The following is a 25,737-nucleotide window of genomic DNA, read 5'->3' as shown; positions in this document are numbered from 1 at the left end:
AAAAGCACTATCTGTTGCCCCATCACTCAAACAAATGGAACAATGTAACTAACTATTCTTAAAATGCCATGGGCGTGATGGACATGTTCTCTAGCAATGCTACATTTCTTTAAAGAATAAATGACGTGAGACCTTCCAGAAAGCTAAGGTTTTCTATAGCTAGCTCTAACTGCCCTTCATTTCAAAAAATCTAAACTGAAAAAAGGATTTTTGTTACAATAAAGTTCTTGTATTGACATGGTCTTAGATCAGTCAAAACACTAGTAAAGCAGTAATCAAATGGACAACAATTACAATAATACTAGCCTTAAAATGTAATCTTTTCACGCAGAATTAGTCTTGTGCACGAATTTAGACCAACTGCAACTGGCTGTGCTTGTAATTGTTCTGAATACATTATGAACAATATCTGTAGCATATACTGACTTGGAATAATGAAGCACTGAAGGATGTTAAGACATTATGATGAAGTACTCAGACACAACCATATCCAAAAGCTCTAAAATATTTAAGAATGTAGCTCTTAAAAAGAAACCAAATGATTTCCATTGTTAGGTATCGGTCCCAAGACAAACAAATCTTACTTGAGTTTCTTTTCCTGAGGAGATGAAGCTGATATTAGGACTGTATTTTTGTGAAATAGTAAGTTGCTATGTCTTCCACAAGAAATACACATTAACATTAATTAGTTAATCGTAGGGCCGGCAAGAGACCGAAACCTTAGAGGATTTGGAATCCTAGAAACCTTAAGGAACTGAAAAGAAAGAAGGTTGAAATGCCAAACACACATTATCAATGCAATTGAAACCAAGGGGTACCCTTCCCCTGTTACTAGCCGGCAGGTAGTCACTATTAAAGATGGTGTCTCTCCCGAGACTCCTGTACGTATTTGGAGTTCTGACGGTATGGATCCCAGCGGAGAGGTTTAAGCAGCTCCTGATGATGATGACTAAATTCTTGTTGGGTGCTGGAAGACCGAGAGTAGCTCTAAAGATCTTAATGAGGCCAAAAACCGAGGGGGGACTGGCAGTACCAGATTTCGAATCCTATTATCTTGCAACTCAAATGCAATGGCTGACGATATGGGTGGCAAGCCAGCTCTCGGGGACGGTGCAGCAGGGAGATGGATGCCCGGCCCGGACCTCCTGTCCAGAATAGTGTTAAGGCTACTTGTACGGGAAAGGGAAATGACTGTGGAGCTACGAGTGGCTTATATATGCTGGGTCAGAAGCTTGCAGAGGGCTAAAGTGAGACGCTCATATGTGACGGAAATACCATTGAGATATTGGATGGCACTACAACATAGAGCAGACTGGCGGGTACTAGAGGCATGGGAGGCTATAGGAGTGCCCACAATGGGGATGTTATGAGGATGGCATGTAACTGCCCTTTGAAGCATTCAGTGAGAGAAACGAAATACCAGGGGGCGACTTCCGGCTCCTTGCCGCCTTAACTGCAGAGATACGTTAGCATTGTGGTAGCGGTTAACTGAACCACCTCTAGCCGAAGGATGTCAATATGTGGTATCAGCGGCAGGGACATTTAAAGTTGTTACTTGCTTATATAGGAGGCTGAGTCGGGCGACACTCACTCCACTCAATGAACTGCAACAGAAATGGGAAGAGGACCTGGGAAAACCCATAGAGGACAAAATATGTGGGGAACTAATGAAGAGGGTCAGCAAGGTCACCAGAGATGCTAGATTTCAACTGGTAAATTTGTATGTATTTCGTAGGGCGTACCTTACCCCACGGCGTATCAACAAGTACTTCAACACGATAACGGCAGCTTGTCCCCGCTGCGGGAAGATAGGCATGGGGTTCCCACATATGTTTTGGAGTTGTCCGGAGATAGAGAATTTCTGGAGGAGGGTGACAGGAACACTAGCAGAAATAACGAACGGAAAAAGAAGTGACCATGACTCCAGGGGACTGCTTGCTACATAGATTCCGACACTCTTCCAAGAATAAGAACACAGGTAAATTCCAGGACCTGGGACTAATACTAGCGAAGCGGGATATCACGAGTCATTGGAAGGTAAAGGGAGGTACTAGTATACGCAGGTGGCGGGTAGAGTTTGCACGTTGGGCAGACTGCAAAGGAACAACGTGGCTCCGAGAGGCCAGACGCAATGGGAGTGAGAAGGTGTTAGAAGCAGCTAGGGCATGGGAAGCTCTGACAACACACCTTAAGCAGTTCAATGACATTTTAGAAGAGGGGAGCAGGAGAATGAACCATAAAATATACTGGTATAAATGCATGAAAGGGAGGGAATGGCGCAAGGAGGGAAGGCGAAGTACCCATCTAGTAGAAGTACAAAAGGGAAGATGGAGACTAAGGTGACTGGATGTAGGTCCCTGGAGAATGGCCCTGAGAAGGCTGCCTTGACAGACACAGGAATTCAAGACAGGCCTGGGGGGTGGAGGAGGGAGGAGAGGGTGGGGATTCCACTTGGCAGTGGGTGAACGGTTGAGTTCGCTACTGTGTTAATTGTTGAAATGTGACCAGAGTTTAGCCACCATTACAGCTCTTGAGAAAACATCGGTTGAACATAGATATTGGTCCCTTAGTAATATAACACCTGTCTGACTAGTATTTATAATTGGTCACATATTCTGTATTATTATACTGCATGTCTCATAACCGCGTATTCCTCCATGGTGCAGTGTTTTTAACGAGTGGCGGGGGCACACCGGCCAACGGACGTGTGCAGCACTAGCCAGGTAGTACTTGCGACAGCCGTTGGCCGGCGGGAGCACGGAAGGAGTTAAATGCCCAATATAGTTTGTTTACAAAAAAATCAATGTAACTGGAACCAAGATTGACATGAAATGTGCAGATGAATACCTAGAGAGAAGAAGAATATAAACGCACAAAACCTCGCTTAACTGCAACAACGTAAAAATATCAAGCAGATGACGTACTGAAATAATAATCTCTTTTTTATTTTTTTTGTAATCTGTTTTGATAGGAAGCTTTGATGCCCCCAGATCAGCGTGGTAAAGCGGATAAGCCAATAACACAACCATGGCTCTTCAGATAATAAACAGCAGACATTTAAAAACAAGGGTTACCTCATGTCCTCGGTAGACGGAGCAGCAAAATGGCGGCCGCAAAGCTTCGCAAATTTCAGAATCGGGGGCGTGTTTTGGCGTTCTGAGTGACGGGTGACGTCACAGTCGAAAGAACGCAAAAAATAACGCAAAAACACGCCCGAATCCGAAAGAGACGGGGCTTTAAAGGAGTGATGCCCCTCTCCTCCAATGGCTGGCCTCCGTTTAGGAAGCCAGCCAATGGAGGAGAGAGGCGGGTTCAAGCCCCCAACTCCAAAACATTAAATCTCCTCCCGGAGGCTGCGCAGCCTTCGGTCCTCGTCCTAACCAGGAGTAGCAAAGTATAGCCCCGAAAAAGTTATTCCTGTATGGGAATAAACGCGTCACGCTTGCTTGTGGCACAGAATAGGGATGGAGAAGATTGCCAACTCCAACTCATGAACTGCAAAGTTCCTTGAGACAAAATGGGTGCCATTAATGCAGTTCCTCTCCTTTTGTCCTCGCTCCCTTAATAAACTTGGGGTGACCTGCGCCGTGTTTTTAGCTAGCGCGGTTAACATGTTTTTTTTTTTTTTTTTGTAAGCTTGCTCTGTAGGGGGGGGGGGGGGGGGGGAATTATGAGGGAAAGGCCTCCTGGTGCTAGAAGGGCACACTGCGACTCTACTGTGGTGCATTTGAAAGAGGCTGCGTGGAAGCACCAAGCAGTACCATTTCTCTCTGAGCCGGTCAGTCACAGGTGTGTTCCACCGCACCCCCTGCTTCCGCCATCCCAGGTCAGCTCCCGCTCTGCGCTCGATATGAATTACTCTGCCGTGGAGGCTATAATAGATTGTAGTTTTTGACACTCAGAGTTTAATATTGGCGCAGTGCTGTTTACAGCCCTGCGAGCTCCGGAGGAGACAGCACTTTTATTAAGTGCAAGTCATGGCAGCAGACTGAGTTCTTGCAATAAAGGTGAGATTAAGCAGTGTTTTCTTCGGCTGCACCGTGGATATTTTTGAGTAGATTACCGTTCTTATTAATCACCGTCCCGGCTTTCCTCCAGGGGAAACGTGTCTGAAAAAGGGCCCCCTGTTGCGCCTCGTGGTTTCTGTTTGGCCAGGGTAGCTGTACGGACACAATGTAATGATGTATTTTTATGCATAGCGTGAAGCGCCCCACTAAGTTACACATGTGCTGTAATAAAAAAGCTGCTCCTGTTCTCCGACTTTGTTGTATTTATAAATGTTATTTAAACGCTATGTGCATGCCAGACCAGTGAGCTGCCTTATGTCCCTCTCCTCCTCCCGTACCTCCCCTCTCCCAGTCATCAGCTGAGTGTTCTGGAATGTTGACAGATGCCAGCTTATGACCCCAGTAACAAGACGTCTCCCCACGCTCCCAACCGCCTCAGCGTCTACTTTACAAATTGACGACAAGGGCCAACACAGCTGGAACCCACTTCCAGACATCAAAAATAAGAGGCGAGGAATAACTCCTTAAGTTCAAAGTATAACCTCCAATCCAAATGAAGACATTTTGAAATAATGAGGTCAGTGTATAAGTGGAGATAAATAGTAAATGAATGCTGAAAGCAAAGCGCTATCTACAGGACTAATGATTTAAGAGACTTTCAAGTATTTCTGCTCTTACGCGCGTAATATATTAAATAACATGGCATCTTAAAACTTAAAAGTGCAGCATGTGAGGCATAAGGATTAACTTCGCCGCAAACACTGCCTGATTTATTCTGGATCCTGAATTATTTATTTTCTATTGTGGCTGACCAAGTCAAGTGCCAGGGTACCCTATGGGTGACAGTTTAGCGCTATATAAATATGCCATACATACATACATACATACATACATACATACATTGTACATAATGGATATGTTACTCCTTACCACTTAAACCCTGTACCCCAAAATCTTCCATTGATGTATTCCGGAAAGAAGTATGGTGTACAGTTTCCTAGCAGCTCTATGTGGTCATTAGGCAAGAGTACACGTGTGAATACTTTTTGCAGCCTTTAGACCGAATGATCCAAGGTCACTTTGCTAAACATCATTAGGTTGAGCCTGAGCCAGCGAGAAAGCGCTGCTCTGGGGATGATCTGTTGTAATTCAGTACAGGAGAAAAGCCCTGCCCACTCACCATCTCATATTTTCCATTGGCTTGTGTCTTTGTCCTTTGTAAATGCTGTCTTCTGATTCCGAAATAGGCTTGTTAGACCCTCCTTAGTACGGCCATGTCTTAATTTGGAACCTCCCATGGCTACTGGCCCCTTTAATTGTTTGTTACACAGTCCGTGAACTATTTTATTTATTGAGTTTCTCTTACTTTAGGCAGCACAATGTGCTTTGCTTAAATTCAGTGGGCCACACTCGCTTTCTCATTCTAAGCTGGCAGGCCAATGGCGGCCGCTTGTTTGTAACGCTATAGGTCTCGCATTTAGCATTGCAAATATTTTTTTGTCAGTGCTTACTAGCCTTCCACTTTGCCTTGGCATTTACTCACCCTTCAGATTAGAGTTACCAGTGATTGGTCCATGCACCATTGTGTTATAGTCTCTTTCTACTGTTGGAGGAGGTGGAACTACGTCAAGCTACAGGAAGGCAGCAGTCCGTGGACCATGAACCAGGAGCAAACAAGGAGGACTGCTGAATGCTGTCACTGCCCCGCCTAGACCGCAGGATGGAGAAATTCTGCCTCTATCACTTGCTATCTCTGCCATCACCTGTGGGTCCTGACCCCGGCAGTCTGCGAAATCTGGAAAGCGGGCGGGGCAGTCTAAGGTTTCTTTGGCATCCAGGGCACTCGAGGGCAAGGCGCGGAGGGAGGGCTTCCTTTGCAGTTCCACGTTCCCAGAGTACAGCTCTATGATGAGGTAATGTGAGTGCCTGTAAGGTCCACGGCACAAGTGATGCTAATGGTTTACACCGTGATTGAGGTGCAGATATGCTCGGGTCCTCCCCATGTGTGCCTCTGCGCCTCCCTCCCAACAGCTGGAGTGCTCGCCCGAGTCCCCATTCAGTAGCCCGCTGGTGTGTGTGCGCGCGCAACCCGGGCCGCTCGCGACAGTGGTGCTCGCAGTGTCCAGGTTGGACGGGGGAACCGGTGATGTAGCAACAGGAGGTGAGGGTAGGCGAAAGACTAGGGTATTTGTGGGCGTGGCGGGAGGAGCCCAAGTCTTGTTTCCCGTCTAATGGGAAGAGACCCCGGGGCAGGAGTTGGGCCAAGGAGGGTCAGTCTATTTATGGACCTATACACTGTATAGGTCCATAAATACTGCTGGCCTGTTGTTGGCATTCACATTTTGCTTTTACCCACCATAGCATCCAAATGTGGGAAGGGCTCAGCCCAATTCATCAATTGGCTTCCTTCAATCTGATTGATGGTATTTTGGCTATGCACAAAATGCACATCAGCTTAAAATGTAGTCTTCTTTATTGCCAGGTACTGGTGGGCCAATGAGTTCTCTTTTTTTGGTAAACATTTTTTTCTTTTCAAAGTGGGCACAATAGCTTAACTCTCAAGAGGTCCTCACTGGTGCTTACAAAGCGCTGCATATCTTGTTGGCCTTACAAGTGAGAACCATATTAGAAATTGACTCTCAAAACCATTCCAAGAATGCCATCTGCGGAGGAACACTCATGAGTGGCTATCTTGAAATGCTTTCCATAATACTTTTCCATTTGCATTCCTACATTGCCACTCTTCAAATTGTTGTTGTAAAATGTTGTACAGAAGCTCTTCAAAGATTGCCTCTCATGCATGTGTACACATGCACACAAATGCAAAGGATTAGAACGTTTAAAGTTTTTTGTGTTTATTTGTAGGCTACAAGTCTGCCCTATAAAAAAATCGCTATAGTACCTAGACCAGGCCAGATTATAAATTGATAGGAGCACTTCTGCGTTTTTGTGAGTTTTGCATGGTATGTAGCATAAATTCTTCTGAGGTGAGTGATGGGGAGTATTAGCGATTGTGCTGGATTGATTGATTTTAATTAAAGAAAGCTATTGCCTCATATGGAACAGCTTTGATTACTCAAACTACTTACTATCATTGGCAAACCATATGTCTTTATATGCAATAATGGTTAAAGTTTGGATGTGCTGGTGGCATGGAATAATTTAATTACCAAGCTGATGGTCATCCATTGTAAATTTGTATTTTTACAGGTGAATCTGGTCTTTAAACAACAAGGAAAGAGACTTGAACACCAAGGAATTAGAATTGAATTTGTTGGACAGATTGGTAAGCAAAATACAAATTTACTGTTCATGAGTAGGTAACAGGTAAAACCTATGTCCTGCCAGCAATGTAATTATCACATTTGTTGTCCTTTCTGACTGGTAGAAAAGTCCTGGCTTTGATGAGGGATGTTAGAGTCCAGTGTGCTCTGGGTGGCTGTATGACAGCACAGCGCATGCCATTACAACGTTGTTGTAACAACGCAAGTGCTTTTACAACGCGTTGCCATTGCAATGCAAAAGTACCACTCGTGTGCCTTTACAATGCATTTCGTTGTAATAGCACGATAAGTAAATTGATATATATCTCTATCAAAGTCTTTTCCCAAACATCATTAGTACGCTCTCAGGAAATGAGTCCAAAAACACAAATGCTGGAACACAGGTTTATTCCACACTATATATATATAGCGGTTGCCAGTAGGTAGTTATAGTTAGGACCTAGTTTCCATAGGAAAAGTGTTTTTTCTTTTCCCAATGACTTTGGCGCTGGTTCACGAAAATTTCAAAAGTAGTGGGGCGTTTCGGTCAGCTCCTGTCCTGAAAGTTTCAGGGTGATTCGGTAAGCGGGGGCCAAGAAAAAAGAGGGGCCCCAAAACGTGTTTTCTCCATAGGAAACTTTCGACACGGCTACAGACCGAACTGCTGAATGGAATTACTCCAAATTTGGCAAAACGGTAGCCCTTGTTTCAGAAAGAACTCTTTTCGTTAAATGGTGTCTATCTGTCCAGTAGTTCCCGAGATATAAAAAAATTTTTTTTTCCATATCTGGGCGGAGCATAACCCCCCCCCCCCCCCAGCACAAGCTTGGCTCGACTTGGCTGCCATCACTCCAAACCAGGAAGTGTTGACAGCCATCTTGTGCTCGGACCGAGGGAGAAAGAAAAGGTGAGAGGAAGATTAAAAAAAACAAGGAAAGGGGGCAGGGTAGAAACACCCTGCCCCACCAGGCCTGCTCAGGGTGTCCTACAAGGACCCCCAGGGCCCAAAAAAAGCATTTAAGCCCCCAGCCTGTCAGACGCAGGCAGCAGTGTTCCCAGTGCTTGGCGCAACCGAGTTTGTGTAACGGAGCTTCAGACCGGTGAGTCATGCCTTGTGCCTCTCCCTGTTTCACTTCCTTCTAATACTCTGCCTGCTGTTCCATTCATTTGCCATGGAAGTCTATAAGATAAAAAAGAACATGCTGACGCCAGGCTTTTTCAAAGCGTAGCACTTCGGTTACAAAAGTGTACAAGTTATTATTCAGGCCGCGGCTGCAAAAGGAATCTAATAACCGCAGCAGGGGTGCCAAGGACTGTTTGTGACAATTTATTTTATTTATTTATTTTATTATAAAGTTTTATATAGCGCGAACATATCAGTTACACATGAAAGTGCAAAAACAAAGCACTGGGTACACAAAGTGTGTCATTGCGAAGCAGGAGCAAACGAGGCGACTTTGGGCAGGCGCAGGAAATGTACAGACAACACCCGGACCAAATCATGCAGTGCGAAGGAGAAATTATCTGGAAAATGGTCCCGGGCAGCTGCAGGAAGGGACTTTTTTTGATCTCTGACAACTTGTGTCCTGGAGAAACTATCTTGAAGATAATTAAAATGATTGCACATTGCTGCAACATATACTCTGAATGCGAGCAGTCCAATGAGCGGAAGGCAGCATTGTGTTACAGTGCGCCTTGAGTGTGCACCCACCTCCCGTTCATAATCCAACACTTTATTGCTGCGCTATTTACTGCCGCACGATCTGCCGCCCTGTGCACCTTGCACTGCTGCCCTAGATTCTCCACGGATCTTCGGAGCCCCCTAAAGCTGACACTATCACTCCCCTGCCAGATGTGAGGGCTCAGTGTGGGCGCGGGTGTGAAGGGAGGCACTCCCCTCTTCCGAACACAGCCTGGCGCAAGGTGGTCCAGGGGTCCGACCAGTGCTCACCACTCTCCCTCAAAGTTTGTAACACTCGCACAAATGGAAGGAGAGGCCCTCCCTCGTAGGATGCCACGGTCATGTGCGTTTTAGTACATTTTATACGCCCCCCATCAAGACACTGTCAATCAGTCAATCAGAGTTCTTGTAAAGCGTGATTAAGGGTCTCAAGGAACTGTTACATTGTAATGTCCAGCCGCCCTCGCTGGTCTCCCCTTGTGCCACTGGATCTAAATCCAGAAAAGCCATCGCCTTTACTGTTTATTTCCCACCAATATCTGGGCTGACAGCCATGTCACTTCCAAGCATTTGAAAAAACATCCTCTATCACCCTCTCTCTGTCCCTCTGTCTTCCTATCCAGTCCTCATTATCTATCTATCCATCCATTCATCAATCCATCCATTAACCATCCAGCCACACTAATGGATCACATCAATCCACCAGAACACTTCCACCCAGTCATTTATCATGCAACCCAAAGTCAACTACAGTCCGTCTGCCCATCCATCCCTACACACAGGCATCCACACATTCATTCATCAGTCCAGCCCTCACCCATGCCACCCCTCTCTCTCAAGCCATCTATCCACCAATCAATCCATCCATTCAAGCACCCGCCGTATAGAGCAGCTTTCTTTACTATTGTTGGAATAGTCGTAGGTGCTGTTCCACTGAGGCCTCCCAGGCTGGAAACATCAGGGGCAGTAGAGACACCCCTGGCCGCGCAGCCATACAGTGCCTTGTTTATACAGGGCCCAGAGGGCCTGGCAGGCCGCAGGTGGGACCCAACATGTTTCCTCCTAGAGGGAGCTTTGGCCCGACTTTTCTTTACCTTTACCCTGAGTGGTGCCCTCAAGACCATCTACGATGTATGTAAAAAAGCCATCTGGTAATTGTCTTTCTTCAGATCTGCTCTTAATTATGCTTTAATTAAAGATGGTCTAAGCAATTGGACCCCATGAAGGGCAGTAATGACAAATGCAGCACCCACCCAGCAGCTGGAGCTTCGCCCAGCTGGGAACCAGGCAGGGCGGCAGCCATGGACAGAACTTTGCGAGGCATTAATCCTGCCTGCCTTGAGAACAGAAGCACATTTCAGATTCTGTGGACCCCAGCCAGGTTTTAAGATCTCTGCCATGATTGGTTTCATATTCCTTTCGCATCTATTGATTCAGAGGCAGCTGTGAGGCTTTGTCATATGAGGAGGAGCAGTCACAATGTATTAGTCTGATGGCATAATTTGCACATGGGCAGGGAGGGTCAGACATGACATATAGGATGTGACCGCGGCCAGGCTGGTGCATTTTTAATAAATGGGCCATCACCGGGGCTGGGGAGGGGGCGCTCCTAATTACAGCACTCGGCCTGGAGCCAGGGTGTGCGGTCCCAAGCTGCCTCCTCGCTGAAAGTGGGAGGAACTCTGGTCCAAAATGGAAGGAGGACTCCGCGAGCGCCAGGGCCTGAAACACCACTCTGAAGCTAGAGTCTTCCGGTCTGTTAACAACTGTTATTGTACGTCTTGTTTTTAACGGAGATGGGCACACGATGCTACACATTATACAGTAATCTACACGACAGGCTATGTGTTGTAAATGCCGGAGAACAGGGTGAACAAACGCGATAACTGATATTTGACACAGGGATAACCTACTCTGTTTTATTCTTAAACACCCATGTGTGTAAAACTGTGAATTCACCTATAGGTGAATACAATACATCATGTTAACTATATCTTCTTATGCACGTCACCTTTTGTTTTGTGAGAGATATATTAATCCCGTATGCAGCAACTTGAACTAAGGCGATAATTTTGATGCCGGATGCTTAAAGGTGTGTGGAAAGTAAACGTTTTATGTTAATCCGACATCCATGGCAGTTGTAATTTTTGTTTTCATCTGATGCGCGTACATCCACACGTGTGTTTTAAGCACACCTACCTGCCTATCCACATTTTCTCCTCTTCCTGATTTTAAATTTTGTCTATCCCTTTAAACTTTTGCATTTTTCTAATACCGACATTTAAAAGTTAGTTCTTCCATACTTTTTCAAGCAACCCAAGTAAAATATTTAACATCACCACCATCCTCCAACAAATGTGCCAGGTGGGGCACAAGAAACACTGAGGCGTAGGCGGAGCCATGGGGGACAGGAAGCATGCTGCATATGATCTCATACACCAAAGGGTTATTGTGCCACAGCCATCTTTCTTTTGTGGCACCCCAAAATCCATACCCGCCCTGGTCCCTAAAATTACCCCCTTGCACCCCAAAACCCATACCCACCCTGAACTCTAAAATTACCCCTGCCCCCCTAAAAATCATACCCACCCTAAACCTTAAAATTACGCCCCTGGCACCCCAAAACCCATACCCACCCTGAACCCTAAAATTACCCCTACCCCCCCAAAATTCATACCCGCCATGAACACCCCTAGAATTACCCCCCTGGGAACCTATAACCCATAAATCAAACACATTTATAGAGCACGCTACTCACCCGCAAGGGTCTCAAGGCGCTGGGAGGGGGGGGGGGGGGGGGGGTTTGGGGGGTGCTGCTGCTACTGCTCGAAGAGCCAGGTCTTGAGTTGCTTCCTGAAGGAGAGATGGAGAGATGGTCCTGGGTCAGTCGTAGGTGGGTGGGGAGGGAGTTCCACATCTTGGCCGCCAGGTAGGAGAAAATCTTCCTCCGGTGGTGGTTCTGCGAATCCGTGGGTGTGTACAACGTGAGGCGGTTGTTGAGGTATTTGGGACCCATGTCGTGGAGCACTTTGTGAGCGTGGGTGAGGAGCCTGAACGTGATCCTTTTGCTGACTGGGAGCCAGTGCAGGTCTCTCAGGTGGGCAGAGATGTGGCTGTGTCGGGGGATGTCCAGGATGAGTCGTACAGAAGCGGTCTGTATGCGCTGGAGTCTTTTCTGTAGTTTGGCTGTGGTTCCAGCGTAGAGGGCGTTCCCGTAGTCCAGTCGGCTGGTGATGAGGGCCTGGGTGACGTCTTTCTGGTTTTGGTGGGGATCCACCAGAAGATCTTTCGGAGCATGCGCAGGGTGTTGAAGATGACGAGAAGGCGTTGACTTGCTTGGTCATCGTGAGGGAGGAGTCCAGGATGAAACCCAGGCTGCGTGCGTGGTCCGTGGGCTTGGGGGCGGTGCCCAGTGCAGGGGGCCACCAGGAGTCGTCCCAGGCAGAGGGGGATGGTCCGAGGATGAGGACTTCCGTCTTGTCTGAGTTCAGTTTCAGAAGGCTGAGCTTCATCCATTCCGCGACGTCTTTCATTCCTTCCTGGAGGTTGGCTCTGGCGGGGTCGTTGGTGAGGGAGAGGATCAGCTGGGTGTCGTCGGCGTAGGAGATGATGTTTAGGTTGTGTTGGCGTGCGATGGCTGCGAGGGGGCTCATGTAGGCGTTGGAGAGGGTGGGGCTGAGTGAGGAGCCTTGAGGTATGCCGCAGATGATCTTGGTGGCCGCTGAGCGGAAGGGAGGGAGGCAGACTCTCTGAGTTCTGTTGGAGAGGAAGGAGGTGATCTATTCCAATGCTTTTTCTTGGATCCCGGCATGGTGGAGGCAGTTTATTAGGGTGCGGTGGCAGACTGTGTCGAATGCGGCCGATAGGTCGAGGAGGATGAGGGCAGCAGTTTTCCCGTTGTCGAGAAGGGACCTGATGTCGTCGGTGGCTGCGATGAGGGCGGTCTTGTGCTGTGGTTTGCTCGGAATCCTTACTGCGATGGGTCCAGGGAGCGGTTTGTCTCGAGGAAGGCGGTTAGCTGTTTGTTGACGGTCTTCTCGATGACTTTAGCGGGGAAAGCGAGGAGCGAAAGTTCCTGCGGTCCGTGGGTTCCGCGATGGGTTTCTTCAAGAGAGCGCTGATCCCCGCATGCTTCCAGTTCTCCGGAAAGGTGGCAGATGCGAATGAGCTGTTAATGATGTTCCGCCCTGACCCCTAAAATTGTCCCCCTGGCACCCCAAAACCCATACTTACCCTGAACCCTAAAAGTATCCCCCTGGCACCTCAATCCCTACCCCACCCTGAACCTTAAAATGACTTCCTGGTACCCTAAAACCCACACCCACCCTGAACCCTAAAGTTACCCCTGGCACCCAAAAAGCTGAACACTACATTCTGATTGTGTATCACGCCGTCTCCCATCTCAAGAGGATCTACTGGTCCGGATCTGCTCGCCCTAGTCCGGTTCTGCTCGCCCTTCTCTGGAGCTATTCTGCCTGCCCGGTTCATCTTCCGGACCCACTGAGCCTGCCTCTGTGCACACTGCCTGGACCAACTCTGTCTGGCCTGGTACTTTCTCCTTTGGACCCGCTGTCTTCACTGGCGGAGTTAGGACACAGGTCTAACTTCTCTGAAGCTGCTCTCCCTCACCCCCCAAACCCCCCTCCACTTGCTCTTTCATCTTCCTTCCTCCCTACTTCTCGGTCTCTCTTCCCCCACTGCTTCGCTCTTTCTCTCCCCCCTCCCTCTCCGTTCACTCTCACCCCCCACTGTATCAGTCTAACCGACTCAACCAAGTCTTCCTCTTTCCCCCCTCTCTCTTCCTCCTCCTCATGTCGGTGATAGGGAGCCCGGGGCCCTCTCTGAAAATGCGAGGTGGAGGTGATGTTAAGTGTGAAAGCACCAAGGTGTGAACCGGGAGAAGAGGCGGGGGAGGGGGTGGGCGGCAGGTAGAGGGTAAAAGGGGGAACTGGCTCTCAGAGAGGTTAGAAGGGGCGGGGAGCAGCCTGAGGACAAAACACCAGAGCAAGAGGCAGACGCTCCGCGGGGAGCCTGGTGTTGTAAAATGAAGAAACGCACACTTCTTAGCACAACAAAGCAGCCAAAGGGCGCCTTTCACTAGAGCCAAGAACCTGACCCATCGCAAACAAACAGGAACCACCAGAGAAACCAGCGGTGTCATGAAAACAACAAAGGACAGAGACAGACGACTGCCACTGAAACCTGGAAGCACAACTTACACCTTTAACAAAAGGCAATTCCTGATGCAAGCACCACAAGCCAGAACACTATAAATATATAAATCTCCCATCAATGCACATCTGAGAGTGAATAAAAAGATGAGCTGCAAACGAAGGCAGTGACTGACAGACACGAAGCATGGGCGTCCGCAGGGGGGCACGGAGGGGCGCTCCAGGGGGGGCAAGTGCCCCCCCTGCAGACGCCCATGGTGCCCCCTGCCTTCTGGCTGCATAGAAAGGGCAGCTGTAATCTAGCTGTAGTGGGGCCCTCACGCCCTGGGCCTGTTGCTACCGCTCCTGCTGCACCAATGGCAACGCTAGAAAAGCCCCTGACAGTCGCAATTTTTCAAAAGAGACATTTCCTAACACTCAATACATCCGGGAACGAAGACGCAGCTTTACACTGCATCACTTTCCGATATAGCATTCCATAAAGATAATGTATGTTTTAAGAGCAAGATACTAATGTTATGTTTGCAGAGTTCTGGAAAATGCACACTATTCCCAGCCCGCCTGTACTCACAATCTATGCCTCTGAGAGCCACGGTTGTATTGTTGGTATATATTAGAGGGGCGACTGACTGTTCAGAAGATACAGTTCAAGGTATGTGGGCTGCTGAATTCATATCCTTGCATAGATCGCCGCCTAGTGTTGGGTCTGGATGATTGCACATTGTTGTCCTGGAAGAGTCTTCGAAGTATCACGAGATAGGTGGCTCCTCCCCTGGACTACAGTGCGCATGGGCATCCTCTCCATCCTCAGATTGTTTTTTTCCGCCATTGGGTTCGGATGTACTTTCTTAACTCAAGTTCGGAATCGATATAAAACACTTTTTCACAAGGCCAAAAGGCCTTCGGTTCAGAAAAGGGGGTGGTGATGAACAGAGTGTCTGAATTAAGCAGACCACTCTTACCCAGTCCAAAGATCAGGGCTTGATCCATCACCGTTATTTATCTCACTGCCCCATCCCAGCTCAGAACCTGGCTATATGCAAATCAGTCTGTCCCTGGCCCAGTGCATCATGGGAACAGGGCAGACTAAACTACCAAGCCAATTCTTCACCAGAAAGGAGACAAGCTACCGGGGACCGGTTTCTGGCATTTCAGCCGTCTTCGGCCCGGCTTGCTTGAATCCTGATGGAGCAGTGAGAAAGGGACTCATGTCTGAGTATACCCTGCCACACCTATAGTGGCCAAAAACGATTCAGAATCATTTTTGTCCACCATAAGAGTGGAAGGGTATACTCAGATGTGAGTCCCTTGCACATTGCACCATCAGGATTCAAGCAAGCCGGGCCGAAGACGGCTGAAATGCCAGAAACCGGTCCCCGGAAGCTTGTTTCCTTCCCAGTATAAGAATTGGCTTGGTAGTTTGGTCTGCCCTGTTCCCATGATGCACTGGGCCAGGGTCAGACTAATTTGCATATAGCCAAGTTCTGAGCTGGGATGGTGCAGTGAGCTAAAAAACGGTGATGGATCAAGCCCTGATCTTTGGACTGGGTAAGAGTGGTCTGCTTAATTCAGACACTCTGTTCATCACCACCCCCTTTTCTGAATCATTTTTGTCCACCATAAGCGTGGAAGCGTATACTCGGATGTGAGTCCCTTGCTCATTGCACCATCAGGATTCATGCAAGCCGGGCCGAAGGCGGCTGAAATGCCAGAAACCGGTCCCCGGAAGCTTGTTTCCTTCCCAGTATAAGAATTGGCTTGGTAGTTTGGTCTGCCCTGTTCCCATGATGCACTGGGCCAGGGTCAGACTAATTTGCATATAGCCAAGTTCTGAGCTGGGATGGTGCAGTGAGCTAAAAAACGGTGATGGATCAAGCCCTGATCTTTGGACTGGGTAAGAGTGGTCTGCTTAATTCAGACACTCTGTTCATCACCACCCCCTTTTCTGAATCATTTTTGTCCACCATAAGCGTGGAAGGGTATACTCAGATGTGAGTCCCTTGCTCATTGCACCATCAGGATTCAAGCAAGCCGGGCCGAAGACGGCTGAAATGCCAGAAACCGGTCCCCGGAAGCTTGTTTCCTTCCCAGTATAAGAATTGGCTTGGTAGTTTGGTCTGCCCTGTTCCCATGATGCACTGGGCCAGGGTCCTGACTAATTTGCATATAGCCAAGTTCTGAGCTGGGATGGTGCAGTGAGCTAAAAAACGGTGATGGATCAAGCCCTGATCTTTGGACTGGGTAAGAGTGGTCTGCTTAATTCAGACACTCTGTTCATCACCACCCCCTTTTCTGAATCAAAAGGCCTTCGGGGCGTCTGAATTGTCTTTTCGTTCGGTGCCACGTACTTGTTCCAGTTCTTCGAGCTGGACGTCGAAGGCCGCTTGCCTTTTTCGACACCAAAGGCCCCATCAACGATCGACGATGGAACGGAGCCCGTTCAAACGATGCCCCGTTTGCAACTCTAAATACCCTCACATCGATGTGCACCCGGTGTGCAACAAATGCCTATCCCCGGACCACGACGAGGCCAGCTGCATGGCCTGTTCTCGGTTCAGGTCGAAGAAAACACTTCGGCTTCGACGCGCCGCGAAACAGTCGGCGCAGAAAACGGCGCCCGACCCGGAGAACATCTTCGAGGCAGAAGACGACGAGGGCGTCGATGAAGAGGATCCTGAACAACAGTCGGATCCTGCATCGGAGCAGAACTCTAACTATGATGAGGACGAAGAAGAAGACTACGTCCATGATGAAGACGTCGTTGAGGTAGGAGACGACGCACAGGCCATCGGAGCCGTCTGACGACTCGAGCGATGAGCAAGGCCCAACCGCAGTCGCGGGGGCCGATAATGACACTTTACTTTCAAAGGCTCAGGTCGAGGCATCGCCGGAAGGCCTTAGCCAAGATCTTCAACCACATTCTATAGCCCCACGTCAAGGCCCGGCTAAGAATATTTCTAAGGAGCCATCGGTCGATCAACCACAATCAGCGGTGAAATCTAAACCAAAACCGACAGACGCAAAATTGAAACCGAAACTGCTAAAGACAGTCCTCAGATCGACGACTTCGGATTCATCGGATCCAATCAAATTGAAGAGTGTCATCGACCCTTCGGGGTCACAAGGGGGTGTCGGCCCGAAGATCGGGGCGCCGAAGCCTGTAACCAAGGTCAAGCACGTCGCACTGACGACGTCAAAAGATGGCGACTCTAACAAGGGCTCAAGGATCAGAAGATTCTCGATCCGAAGCTTCCAGCCTCCAAGCCACTGTTGGTCAAGGCCTTCGAGTTGAAGACCAAAATTGGCCCGAAAGAGCATGTCAAGCCGAAGCAGAAGAGCGTGCCTGCTGCGCACCAAGAGCTCGAGTCGACGCAAGGCCACAAACAAACTAGTGATAAGACGAAGTTGGTCGGATCGAAGACGGCGCCACCCTCGAAGAAGGTCAGCCCGTCTCCAACGCTTACGCCACCAATAAAGTACGGACTACCCCCGACCGCACGACCTAAGGCGTTCGAGCCACAACAAAGCACCGACGCAACCAAAAAGGTGTCGGTAGTCTCAAGAAGTCAGCCCATAGAAGAGGACATTGTGTTCCAAGCGCCCTCCTATGATAATCAGTCGAAACTATTCATCAACTCGGATTCTGGCAGACTCACTATTTATAAAAGAAAGATCATTCCAGAAAATCCTATGGAGTCATACAAGATCCCACTCAAAAAGAAGAGGGACTCTGCCACCTCACCTGTTCTTTTTGAGCCTGTAGAGTCCTATGGACAGGAATACACATATTCTCCCACACGTACCACTGAGGATGTAGGGGAAGGATACAATGAGGAAGAATTTAATTATCCTATTGACACAGATCAAGAGGAGTCTCAACCCTGGACTGACCCTGTTGACCCTGGTGAGCCACACACCACGCCTGACACTCAGTCCTATACAGTCAAAACCTTGCCTACTGAAGATACAGCTGCATTTATCGCATTGATTGAAAGGGCAGCCAATAATCATGATGTATAAATGCACGCTGACCCAGTAGAGGAAGACTTTTTGTTTGACACTTTCTCAACTTCAGAAAGATCAGTAAAGACACTGCCTATGCTAAAGGGTATCCTTGAACACGCTGGTGACATTTTCAAAGAGAACACAAGGGCAAGGGTTGTGAACCCAAGAATTGAACGGAAATACTGGCCTGCGCCTGTAGACCCTACGAATATAAAGGGCCAGTTCCCATTGGACTCCTTAGTAGTGGCTAATGCTCGTAAGAGAGCGAACTCTCAAACAAGTGGTGATGCTCCTCCTCCGGACAAAGAATCCAAAATCTTGGAAGCTTCTGGCAAACGAGGAGCGGCGCAAGCGGCGAATATTTGGAGAATCTCAAATACACAGGCCCCATTAGCCAGATATGATAGGGCTCATTACGACACGTTAGAGCAGCTACTACAACACCTGCCTGATGCTTATAAGGAGGAAGCAGAAATGCTAATACAGGAGGGGAAGCTGATTTCAAATTCATCCATTAAATGTGCGCTAGATGCAGCAGACACAGCAGCTAGGGCCATCAACACAAGCATGATGCTCAGAAGGCATGCCTAGCTACGCATCTCTGGTTTCAAGCCAGAGATCCAAACAACTTTACTCAATCAGCCGGTTAACCCTGACTTTCTATTTGGTCCTGATGTAGACACGACCCTAGAAAAAATTAAGAAAGACACAGACAGCCAAATCCATGGGGGCTTTGCAGTCACAACAGTTCAAGGGCGGTTCCTTTTGTCGCTCCGGTAACAGGGGAGCCTCTAGAGGTCAAGCATCACAGAAAGCCCAATACAACAAAAGAGGCACACAGACCACCTATAACAAAAACAATAGGTGTGGATACCGTGGCAACAGCACCAAAGGCAGAGGACGAGGAAATAATGCCAGATCCTCCGCCACCAGTAAACAGTGACGTCTTGTCACTGCCCCCAGACCATATAACACTGGTCGGGGGAAGACTTCAGCAGTTCCTGCCAGTCTGGGAAGGCATTACCACAGACAGTTGGGTAAAACACCTTATCCAATAAGGCTATTGTTTAGAACTAACCTCCACCCCACCCAACATACCCCCAAGGCACCGTCCTATGTCCGCAGAGCACATGCACTTATTGCAGCAAAAAGTAATCTGCATGCTGCAAAAAGGGGCCATAGAACTCGTGCCTTTAGAACAACAGGGTACAGGGGTGTACTCGCTGTACTTCTTAATCCCAAAAAAGGACGGGTCTCTCAGGCCCATACTAGACCTCCGACCTCAGACCCCTGAACCAATACATCTTGTCAGAACATTTTCACATGCTCACTTTGCAGCAAGTTCTACCATTGCTCAGTCAGGGAGATTTCCTAGCAACCCTAGACCTGAAGGACGCATATTTCCACATTTCAATTCACCCAGGACACAGGAAATATCTCAGGTTCACCATAAACAACCAGCATTACCAGTTTAAGGTCCTGCCTTTCGGGGTCACTACAGCCCCCAGAGTGTTTACCAAGTGCTTGGCGACAGTAGCTGCGCACCTTCGGAGACAACACATCCATGTCTATCCTTATCTGGACGACTGGCTTGTCCAAGCAAAGGCAGCCCAGCAATGTGCCAGCCACGTGTCCCGCACAATTCACCTCCTACACAGTCTAGGATTTTCACTGAATTACCCAAAGTCTCATCTTCAACCCGCACATGTACAACAGTACCTAGGAGCGACAATAAACACTGACAGCAACAGCACAGCCAAACTCGGCAAGAATCAACAGCATGCAATTGCTGATTCAGAAATTCAGACCCCAACACTCGCTCCCAGCGCAAGTATTTATGCAGCTGATAGGCATGATGGCCTCCTGCATCTTCATAGTCCCTCACGCGAGGCTACACATGCGTCCGCTTCAGGAGTGCTTGGTACGACAGTGGAACCAGGCTCAAGGACAGCTAAAAGACCTAGTGTTGGTGACCGGTCGTGCATACAACTCTCTGCATTGGTGGAACACACAAAACCTTTGCAGGGGAAGACCGTTCCAAGAGCCTGTACCACAGATAGTGCTGACAACGGACGCATCTCTCTAGGGCTGGGGAGGGCATGTCCTCCATTATACAGTGCAGGGACTATGGACGACGCAGCAGCAGAAGATGCACATCAACCTGCTGGAACTGATGGCAGTCTTCATGGCGATGAAGGCGTTCAAATTGCATTTGTGCAACAAGGTCTTGCTGATCCGGACGGACAACATGACTGCCATGTATTACATCCAAAAGCAGGGAGGGACACACTCTCCACAATTGTCACACCTAGCCCAGAGCATGTGGAAGTGGGCCATTCAAAGAAAAATGTTCCTCATGGCGGAACACCTCCCAGGCAAGGACAACCAGATGGCGGACCTGCTCAGCAGGCACAGCCATCAGATGCACGAGTGGGAGATACATCCCTCAGTGCTACAACCGTATTTCCAGCAGTGGGGTCATCCAGAGATAGACCTATTCGCCACAAAGGAAAACGCAATATGCCAAACCTTCGCCGCCAGGTTCCCACACCCGCAGTCTCAGGGCAATGCGATATGGATAAACTGGTCAGGCAGATTTGCATACGCTTTTCCTCCAGCACCGCTCATACCGCTGGTGGCGCGCAAACTGCGGCAGCACTCAATGACACTCATCCTAGTTGCTCCAACATGGGCAAGGCAGGCATGGTACACCACGTTCCTTGAACTTTCAGTGGTGCCTCACCAACGACTGCGACTCACACCCATTCTCCTCACTCAGAGCCGTGGAGACATTCAGCACCCAGATCCGCAACAGTAGAGCCTTGCAATATGGCTCCTGAGGTCATAGAGTTTGACTACCTGAACCTGCCCCTGACTGTATGAATATTATCAAGGAGGCAAGAAGACCTACAAGCAGGGCATGCTATGCGGCAAAATGGAAGCGATTTGTCATTTATTGTTCAAATAATGACAAAAATCCGCTAGATGTATCGACGCAAAACATTATATGTTATTTGTTGCATCTACACAGATGCAATCTGGCATATAGTTCCATCAGGATACATTTAGCTGCAATGGCAGCTTATCTTCAAAACAGACAGCACCTTTCCCTTTTCAGAGTGCCAGCCATTAAAGCTTTTATGGAGGGACTCAAAAGAGTAATTCCTCCCAGACACCCGCCTTCACCTGTCTGGAATCTAAACATAGTTCTCACCAGACTAATGGGACCACCTTTTGAACCTCTTCACTCTTGTGAGATACAGTTTCTGACATGGAAAGTGGCATTTCTAGTAGCGATCACATCGCTAAGAAGAGTTAGTGAGCTTCAAGCCCTAACTATTCAAGAGCCTTTCATACAGATTCATGCTAATAGGGTAGTGCTACGTACCAACCCTAAATTTATGCCTAAGGTTATGCCTAAGGTGGTATCACAGTTCCACATTGCCCAAACAATAGAACCGCCAGTATTCTTCCCAAATCCAGATTCAGTGGTAGACCGAGCACTGCACACACTAGATGGTACATAGACAGGACAAAGGATTTCAGGAAAACTAAGCAACTGTTTGTTGCCTTCTCTCCACAGCACAAAGGCAACCCCATTTCCAAATCGGGTATAGCCAGATGGATTGTTAAGTGCATACAGATCTGTTATCACAAGGCTAAACGCACATTAACAGTTCCCCCAAGAGCGCATTCCACACGCAAGTTAGGGGCATCCATGGCTTTCCTAGATAACATTCCTCTAGAGGATATATGTTGAGCAGCCACATGGACCACCATACATACATTTACCAAACACTACTGTGTGGATGTACACTCCAAACAGCAAGCTGCTGTAGGACAGGCTGTTCTCAGAACTCTTTTTCTGACTGCTGCAGCTGGCACGGGCAACCACCGCTAAGGAGGAAACTGCTATTTATTCTATGCACAGATATGAATTCAGCAGCCCACATGCCTTGAACGGAATATGCTACTTACCAGTATGCATCTGTTCTAGGCATGTAGGGCTGCTGACATTCATATCGCCCGCTCTCCTCCCCGGTGCCTGTCGCAGCTGTAGCATTCAGAATTATTCTCATGCATGGTCATCACTTACTGTATCATACTCCATCTCTGCCACAATGGCGAAAAACAATCTGAGGATGCCCATGCGCACTGTAGTCCAGGGGAGGAGCCACCTATCTCGTGATACTTCGAAAACTCTTCCAGGACAAAAATGTGCAATCATCCGGACCCAACACTAGGCGTCGATCTATGCACAGATATGAAGGTCAGCAGCCCTACATGCCAAGAACAGATGCATACTGGTAAGTAGCATATTCCTTTTGGGGCGTGGCTTTAACGTCCATGTGGAAAGTTGCCTGAGTCCGGAGCTCCACCAAGAACCTGGGAGCAAGCGAATAAATAGCGAGTTATCAGCACCTAAGAAGAGAGCGAACTACCCTCAACCACGTCGGAAATAGCCGAGACACAGACAGTCCGGATGCGGGGCGATCACAGAAGGAGAAAGCACAAAACTACAAGGAAAACCATCGACCCGCCCAGTGGAGAGGAAGAAGCCAACGCAAGATGGCCAGACACTGAGGAGCTGGTGGCATTGGGCAAGGCACACACACACAAGCTACGGGCTGAGTATTCTCCAAGGTCAGTGCAGCAGGTCTCAAGGCGACCCCGTCCGCATCGATTGCAAAAGCCAGGAAAGTACCCCCTTTGTAGAAGAGAGCACCCCATTGTCGCTGCAAGCAACGCGGAAGCGAAAGCGAAAGCAGCACTTGGGCGCCATCTTAGCTGCGCCGCGCTCCTGGTAGCTGCATCGCAAAACAGGAGCTGATCTGGTGACAATATATGGCAGGCCTGATAAGGACCGGGCCAGGCATAGCTGACATAACAGAGATCGGCGACAACACTCCCAAAAAGTACGGGTCACCAAGAAGAAAACTGTCCCGAACGCAGACACTGACCCGAAACATCTTCACGGAGGCCGCCATCTTAGCGCCACCAAAATAGTGGCGCCACAAGGAAACCAAAGGGAGGGGAGATCGGTAGAGGAGCGAATAGAGACACGACGGCTGGCAACGATCTGAGAAGAGCTGCAACCGGAAACCCAACAAAAGGACACACAGAGGGCTAGATCTCTGAAGCAGCTGACACCAGGAAGAAAGGGGCGGTACAAAAAAGTAAAAACCCTGAGATCGGGTGGAAGGTGGAAAATTAAAAGGAAATCGCAGGGCTGGGGCCGCCATTTTTAAAAGAGGACTACAGCAGATTGAGATCTGACCATATTGCCCACTCAGCACCCACTCAGCAGCAGCAGGCTACCCCGAAAAGGTTTTTATCCTCAGTTGGGCCCTCAGAGAAATACAAAAACGCGAAAAACGCCGACAAGGGAAACCAGACGGGTGCAGTCAAAGATCAGTGAGGGGAAAAGAAGGGGAAAAGAAGACATAGACCGCAAAGAGTACAGGAGCGGGGACAAGGGGTCCAAACAAAACAAAACAGCAAAATTGTGCAGAGACTGTGTATCAACCCAGAATCAGACAGCGGAGATGGAGCTAAAAATGGATCAGCAAAACCCATAACCTGGGAGTGACATCAGGCGCACTCTCCTTGGAGGGCACGACAGTCAAGATAGCGCACAGTTAGACATAAGGAACCAGAGCACCAGAGCAGCAGAGCAAGCAGAACAGCCTACAACCTACAAGAAAACCACGAGCAGGACTGCTGACAGACATCTGGTTAAGAAGGTACGCCCTCCTAAAAGAAGTGGCAGCATCAAGGGCGGCATGTGTAAAGGCCAGGCAAAAGAAGAATCGCACCATAGCGGCCCCAAACGTAGGGGTTGGAACAAGGGTTGGAACAAGGTGGGGGGGGCCACAACACGGCAGAGCAAATCCGCGCTAAGAGTAATTCAGAAAACAGAAGAGTCACAAAACGAGCTATTACCGACCCACAGTCACCAGCTTATAGCACGGAAGGGTGAAAGGAGGTTCATACTACAGTAAGAGAAGCGAGGGCTACCAACCATGGCCGGGAGCGAAGGGAAAATTACACAACAGTCAAAGAAATACAGAGCGGACTCGCTAACAGACTCACCAATCAAGCACAAACCAGACATCAATTGCACACTGGACACAATACTGGAAAAACTGGCAGAGATCCACGAACTGGCTAAGTCTACAAAACAAACTACAGACGCAATTCAATTGGAACTGACCGCTGTCAGAGCTGACATACATGCAGCTAACAACAGGCTGGCGGAGGTTGAGCAGAGGGTTAGTGACATAGAGGATGGAGACAAACAGACAAATAAAGCAATGATCGCGCTAAACAAGACAACTGTATCACTCCCAAGACACACAGCGGAACTAGATGATCACAACAGGAAGGGGAACATAAGGATCCTAGGGGTCCCGGAAGGTGAGGTGGACATAACTGGCTCCTGCATGGCCATGATCCACAAACAGAGCGGGACCAAGGCCAATAATATGTAAGCCGCTCCGATCACACCACGCAGAAGTGATCTTTGGAGTTGCAAGGAAAAGTCAAAACATGCAGTGGAAGTGCCATAAAATAATCCTCATACAGGACTATTCAAAACCTACTGTTGACACAAGAAAATGATTCCTCGCCCAGAGGGACAAACTAAGGAAGGAGAACATCATGTTCTCATTTGAAGGTCCCACAAGATTTAGAATCAACGATAAAGGAAGAACCCACGTCTTTGAAGACCCGGCAGAGCTGTCAAGGTACTTACAGGGTCCGCCGCAACAGGAAATGGAAACTTCACAAGTTGGCTCGGGCAAGAGAAGAGCTTCACCAGAGCTAAGGGTGGAATAAACAGGAGAGGCTACGACGAAGGAAACTCTCAATACGCACAGAGACCGAAAACAAAGCTACCTCAAAGAACAAGCAACAACCTCAGAACAGATTATCAACAACTACCTCTGAGACATTGGGCAGCACCTGCCTCACCTCACCGTACAGCTCCTACCTCAAGACACCGGAGACCACCTCAGTAACAAAGGAAAGCTTGAGTGTACCTACCTAAGATCTCCCACCACTGCACAAGCCGACATGTGCACGCTGTGCACGCTGAGAAATAGAAGACCCTAGCCACAAATTACTGGAAATAAGCCAGATAATTGAACTGAACAACAGATGAAGGAGGACGATACTAGGCCAACAGCATATCCTTTCTTTTTTTTATTTGGGGTCGGGCTTGTAAAGAAGGGATCAGCGGGGGAGTGGGTATGAGAAGGGGGGCTGAAGCACGCTTAAAAAAAAAAAAGGAAAAGAAAGGGGGAAGGGGGGGGGGGGCGGAGGGACAGCATCGGGTCACAGGACATAGTCACCCAGGTGGCGGACAGTGGACCTTGCCGTCGCATGCCCGGAACACAATTTTTTAGATCAGAGAGGGAGGGACAGGAGAAGGGGAGGGGGAGTCTGTGGTGTCTGTTTAGTTTGTCTTGTTGGTTCAGCCAGTCTTTTCCTTACACTGTAACTCTTTCCACTGTTCACCTTTCCCTAATCTTTAGAGATACATTCCAACACACAAATAGAGGCAGATATCAGGGGGATGCAAGGGAGAACCATAAAGGAGGGTATAGTGA

General features: G+C 48.6%; 1 protein-coding gene across 2 annotated transcripts in view; it reads left to right on the top strand.

Moving 5' to 3' along the window:
* VPS26A (VPS26 retromer complex component A) overlaps window positions 1-25,737 on the top strand; it is a 352,216-nt gene that overhangs the window by 82,524 nt on the left and 243,955 nt on the right. For both annotated transcript variants that reach the window (XM_086922395.1, XM_086922394.1), the window contains exon 3: window positions 7,218-7,293. In XM_086922395.1, coding sequence (XP_086778521.1) covers window positions 7,218-7,293 — 76 coding nt within the window. The remainder of the gene's footprint in view (window positions 1-7,217; window positions 7,294-25,737) is intronic.

Source organism: Lissotriton vulgaris, chromosome 5, assembly GCF_964263255.1.
Source record: "Lissotriton vulgaris chromosome 5, aLisVul1.2, whole genome shotgun sequence".
Lineage (NCBI taxonomy): Eukaryota > Metazoa > Chordata > Amphibia > Caudata > Salamandridae > Lissotriton > Lissotriton vulgaris.
This window is presented reverse-complemented; position numbering and strand designations above follow the sequence as displayed.